A 5,988-nucleotide genomic window follows, 5' to 3' on the forward strand; every position below is an offset into this window, starting at 1 on the left:
TTGATCCTCCCAATCCAAGAGCAAGGGAGATCTTTCCACTTTCTGGTATCCTCTTCAATTTCTTTCTTCAATTCCTTAAAGTTCTTGTCCTCACCTAGGAGGAGTAGAAGACAGGAATGTAAATTCTAATAAAAATGAGATTGGTTGATGACATTAAACTTACAGAAGACTTCATTCTTTACATACTGTTCTGTAAATCATTTTTGTTTTGGTTTACTTGTTTATTTAGTGTCTCAATACGTAACTCAGGTTGGTCTTGAATTCACCATCGTCCTGCCTCTGCTTCCTGAGTTCTGGGATTACAGGGTACCTTGCCCTACCTAGAGTATTTTAAAGTTATTTTCATATCTAGTCTCTCATTTACTTGAGAATAAACCCTTCATTATTTTTCTGTATAATAAAATGAGTAATTGTGTAAATATTTTAAGTTCATATTTATTTAAATTCAGTTTTTGAATACATGGTAAATGTGAACTCTTTAAAGCATGAATTGTTCTTTGTAAAAGAGTAGATAGTTGCTTAGTTGCTTGTCTGACAGAGTAACCTGAGCAATTAGCAATATTTTTTTTCTCTTGATTCCAGACCCAGTCTGAGATGGCATCTATGTTAAAAAAGGATACCCAAGAAAGAAATAACAAGAAATATTCCCAAGGAAGCAACACAAAAGCGTCATATCTGAAGAGTGATGCTGAATTTATAAAGCTCTTTGGTCTTACTAAAGATTTGAGAGTTTGTCTTACTCGAATTCCTGACCATCTGGGCTCTAGAAAAGGTTCTGATTCCTTTGATAATATGGTGAAGAATAATTCTTACAGAGATGCAGATATTGTGATGAAGGAAAAAGAAGTAAAACAGGTAATAGTTATTTTAAGTGTATGACATTTTTATAAGTATGACAAAGATGTGGTTATATTTATCTTTTATTTGGCTTTTAATGTGCATTAGATTGATGATTTTTACCAAATTTGCATATCTCTTACAATGACAAAAGGCATCTTAACACACAGCTACAAATATATCCCTAGTTAATTTGAGTTTCGAGTATTTTTAGTTTTTAGTTACCTTGCTTTTTCCTTTTGTAATTAAAAAAAATTAATCAAAAGCATTTCAACTAGTTATCCTATATTAAAGAATTACCTAAAGAAAATAGGTATAAAGAAAAATGTGAGCATGCTGATGTTCATTGAAGTATTAATATTTACTATATTTTAAGCAACATATGTAGTCAGTAATGTACTATAATTATGCTTACAAACATTATAGTCTAATATTCTGAACTCCAACCTTTTCAGATAAACCTTCTTAAGGAAACTTGTGTCTACTTTGCAAATGAAATGAAAATTTAAATCAATTGTTTATCTCAGGTATTTCTTAGGTACTGTTTCATTTCAGTGATAGGCCAGCGTGGTTTCTAATACTCAATTTAAGTAAAAAAGTGTAAATAAACTAGCTTGTTTTTTAGAACTATGTGACTTTTCATTTTGGTATCACATAGTAGGATTCAGTTTTTGCTATAGTTATTCCCCAGTAAAATTTGTCGAATCAAATTCAGTTGCTATTATTTGTGTGCTAACTTTGATTTGAAAGCATGTAGCATAGCAATAACATAATTTTTGTGTTATTAACATTGCAGCACAGCTTTCCTAAGAAAAGAAAAGGAAAAACCGTTAAGAAGATGGATTACACAAAAAGGAGAAAAATAAAGAGGGCTAGTGACGCGATCGTGAATGGAACTGATGATGCCAGTTCCCAACTCCTTGGTATCTTACCAACAGCAGACATACCGCAACATAACATTGTCACAAGCACAGCCAGGGAAGACAAGAGAACTGAGGTAGAAAACTGCTCCTATGAGAAGCAGGAAAAAGGCACATTAAGTTCAAGTACATCTTGTGAACAAAGTAGTTATTTTAATAGAAGCTATACTGAAGATATTTTTCTAATAACACCACCAGAATTAGAAGAAACCATTAGAGATGAAAAAATTAGAAGACTTAAGCAGAATCTGAGAGAGAAAGAAGCAGCTCTTGAAGAAATGCGTAAGAAGATGCACCAAAAACAGTAAAGATTTAAAGAACTGTTACTACAGTAGTCCCCTCTTACCTGATGTGGATAGAGTCAAGACCCCCAGTGGATGCCTGGAAGTGGAGATAATACCAAATTATGTATTCAACTGCTGTGGCATCATTACGTTTATTCAGATAACTAAACGTTCATTTAAATGAATAATAAGTAGTATATACAGTGTGGATACATTTAAGAGGAAAATTGTTGTCCTGAATAGGAATTTTTTGCCATGCTTCTAAGAATGGCATGTAATTTAAAATTGATGAATTCCTTTCTGGAGTTTCTAAATTGATTTGGACAGTTTTTCATGAAAACAGAAATGGCAACTGCAAGCTATAAGGGATTGCTGTCACTTATAAAAAGGCACTCTGAAAGTGTCTATATAAAACTTGAGGGGCACTATAAATGTTGGGTCATATGACCTGTCAATTTACATGAAGTATTTCGACTTATGTGTTTTAGAAGAATATTTTTGGTATTTTTCTGTGAAATGGCATTCCCCAAATTTGAATATTTTGTACAAGTTTTCTGTTATATCTTTAAATTCCTCAGGTCTTACTCTGACAATAAATATTGTGTACTAAAATCTGCAATCCAGGATAGGAAGTCAGCTGTAAATTTAACTTTATCATTGAGTTTTTATGTATACTGTCTTGATCTTCTTACCTATAATATAAAAATGATACAACCTATTCACCGTTGTTGATATTTTTATTCCATGAAGAAAATCTTAAAATTTATTCAAATATTCTTCAACATTAAGGGCATATTTCTTTAACCTGTATACAATCTTAAATATTTCAAAGAAGTTTGAAATTTAGGCTATTTCATGATACATTTTAATTTGGCCTGCAAATTATGTCAAATGAAGCTGGAGAGATGATTGAACAGCTAAGAGCACTTGCTATTTTCCATGGGAACAAATTCAGTTCCCAGCTCCCATGTCATGTGGTTCATAAACACCTGTAATTAGAGCTCCACAGTACCCAATACTGCCTTCTGACTGCCAGCACCTACATACATATGGCATATACTCATGTAGATACATACAAGTAAAACTAATTCTAAACTATATGTTACTTTAACAGCACCTTTTTTTTTATGTGTACATGCATGTGTTGCATAGATTATCTGAAAGGCAGATCTGGACCTTAGACACATGTAAGATTTCTCAAACAACAATTTTTCTATAGAAGCATCCATTTTTTTCCGGTTAATCTTTGATTTGGGAAAGTTTGGTAGTATAGTGAATTGATGGAGAATTAAAAAAGATTAGCTAGTTAAAAATCAACAAATCTCTAGAAGTAGGAATCATACACTGTAAAGACAACAAGAACAAACCATAAACAAGTATTAAATAGGAGTAAAATAATACATCAGATTGATTTAGCTGCTTTTTGTAGTGATAGTTTTGTTGAAGTATAACTTGCATACCATAAAATTTACCCTATTAAGTTAGACAAATGAAAGTATCAATAATTTCAGAGCACCACACCCCCCAATATAAATTTTGTAACCATTAACTGTCACCCCTTCTTTATCTTAAACTATGCAACATTCTGCTTCACTAGAAAGTTCTGTTTGTGACCATTTCATGAACATGGAATCATAGGATATATATTTTTTGATTGTTTTTTACTTGGCCAGATATATGCAAGGTTTATTCATAATCTAACATATATTAGTAGTTTGCTTTTTGCTGCCTGGCAATATTCCATTATATGGAATCTTAGTGTCTGGAAGATTTGTTCTTGAATACCCCAAGGCTGTCAAAATCCATGTGTAAATCTTATGCATAAAATGGCATAATGTCTACATAAAATCTTTTTGAGTATATTTAGTTGTATAAACCCTGGGCCACCACAGTAACTCTTTAGCATTTTGAGGACCTACCAGACTGTTCTAGTTGAGTTTTGTTCTCCCTACTCAGTAGGTCTTGTCAAGGCCACCGGTAACATGTTTCTCCATTTTAGGGTCAATTGTCAGTCTTTAAAACCAAAATTTAATTTCATAACCTTATTTTCTTTTGGTTAATGTTTAAAGAAGGAGTGAGCACATAAGTTGTAGAGAATGCAACAAGTAACAATGCTAAAATTTCAGTCCCATTTGAGGGTTCACCACTAACCTTAAACCTTTTTGCTCTTTTGCTACCCATATATGTATATTTTTACAAGAATAAGATCCTTGTTTAGATTATATATCACATTGTTAATGTCAAGCTTTCTGTTTATTTTTGAGACAGGGTCTCACTGTGTTATGCAGCTGGTCTCAGACTTGAGATACTTCTCCCTCTGGCACCCAAATGCTATGATTACAGAGTCTACCAGCATGTCTGACAATTTTTAGATTTTTCAGTAGATTCTAATATACGTGCCAAACTCACTTTTTTGACTTGGATTATTAATTAAAGCTGATGTGGGATCAAATTTAGGACTGTGCCTGTTATCTAGCTTCTAAACCCCATAAAATTCTTGTATTTCCATATATTTTTATTAGGTACAAAGGTAACTGAGTTCTGACTTTTTTCTTTGATATTTGATACATATTTCCCTTATGCCTCAGTGAATCATGACTGAGTCTATTTCCTTGCTGATTCCCTCTCTTCCTAATCTAATATTTTATGTGCCCCAGGCCTCAGTTTCTTTGCTTCTCTGTTTCTACCTGCTAATTTTCTTGGTGACCTCATTCAAGTTCAGATATCTTCTCACACCAGATAGGAAACTGATTGATTACAGACCAAAGTATGAAGACCACTAAAGTCCAACTTGGTGCACCAATAAATTTTATTGGGGTTATTAACAAGAATGTATATGGCAGGTTATTTAGAGGAACAGGAATGACTCAAAACTGTTATCACCCAACCCCACCTCATTATGGACAACTGCTTGTGAAAACAAGACCTGCAGTACCCAACACCACTTGCAGGCCATTCCAACAGTTTCAAGAATACCCTTCCCAGATAGCTCAGGTAGTCTGAGCCTATTCTAGGCATCTGGGCTGATCTTTGCTTTTTGGGGGTAGCTTATCTTGTCTGAGAATCTTCTGGAAAGCTGACTTCTCAGAGTGTCTTTCAGCTGGAGAAGGGCCTAGTGAGTGGTCATTTTCAAGGTCTTCCTGAAGTTATTTTGAGTTCATGTCTCAAACTTAATGAGCTTCCTTGCAGTATGAAATGTTTCACTTCCCTTTAAAACATTCCTGTCCTAAAGTGTTTTTTTTAACCTCAAAAATAGAGGTTTACATTGAGAAAATTGCTATACAACAACCTAACATGGTTTTAACATTCTAACAGTGTTAAAGAAAATGAGTGCAGCAAAAGTCATGATAAACATACTTTTCATCACCAATTTCACTTTCTTGTCTATTTTGGTTCATGTATTATTTTGCTACATATTATTAAGGGTCTGTTATTTAATTCATCAAGTATTTTTTATGATACCTTTTATGATATTTTAAGGGTGACTTGAATCCTTTATAGAAAGATTACCAGGGGTAATAGCGATATTGAGTTTGATCCACAGAACCCAAATGAAAAGTGCCTTATAAAATGATACATGCTTTTAATCCTAGTGCTAGGGAGGCAGAATCAGTAGGATTTCTGAGCCAAGAGACATCATTTTTCAAAGGAATCAAATCATTGTTTCCAGGTTCTGGATATTACAAATAATGCTGTTATGAACATAGCTGAGCAGATGCCTTTGTGGTATGAGTGTGCATCCTTTGGGTATATGCCCAAGAGTGGTATTTCTGTCTCTTTCCCGCCTCCCATTTCCCTCCCCCTTCCCCAATCAAGTCCCCCTCCCTCCTCAGCCCGAAGAGCAATCAGGGTTCCCTGTCCTGTGGGAAGTCCAAGGAACCCCCACCTCCATCCATTTCTAGTAAGGTGAGCATCCAAGATGCCTAGGCTCCCACAAAGCATTACGT

At 34.1% G+C, this 5,988-nt stretch overlaps 1 protein-coding gene across 6 annotated transcripts in view; it reads left to right on the forward strand.

The window, feature by feature from the left end:
- The window catches only part of Lrif1 (ligand dependent nuclear receptor interacting factor 1), a 64,638-nt gene extending 61,888 nt beyond the window's left edge, over window positions 1-2,750 (forward strand). For all 6 annotated transcript variants that reach the window (XM_005357164.3, XM_026784221.1, XM_005357163.3 and 3 more), the window contains 2 exons: window positions 583-855; window positions 1,634-2,750. In XM_005357164.3, coding sequence (XP_005357221.1) covers window positions 583-855; window positions 1,634-2,065 — 705 coding nt within the window. In that variant the 3' untranslated portion in view covers window positions 2,066-2,750. The remainder of the gene's footprint in view (window positions 1-582; window positions 856-1,633) is intronic.
- The last annotated feature ends 3,238 nt before the right edge of the window (window positions 2,751-5,988 follow it).

Source organism: Microtus ochrogaster, chromosome 21 (genome assembly GCF_000317375.1).
Source record: "Microtus ochrogaster isolate Prairie Vole_2 chromosome 21, MicOch1.0, whole genome shotgun sequence".
Taxonomy (NCBI): Eukaryota; Metazoa; Chordata; class Mammalia; order Rodentia; family Cricetidae; genus Microtus; species Microtus ochrogaster.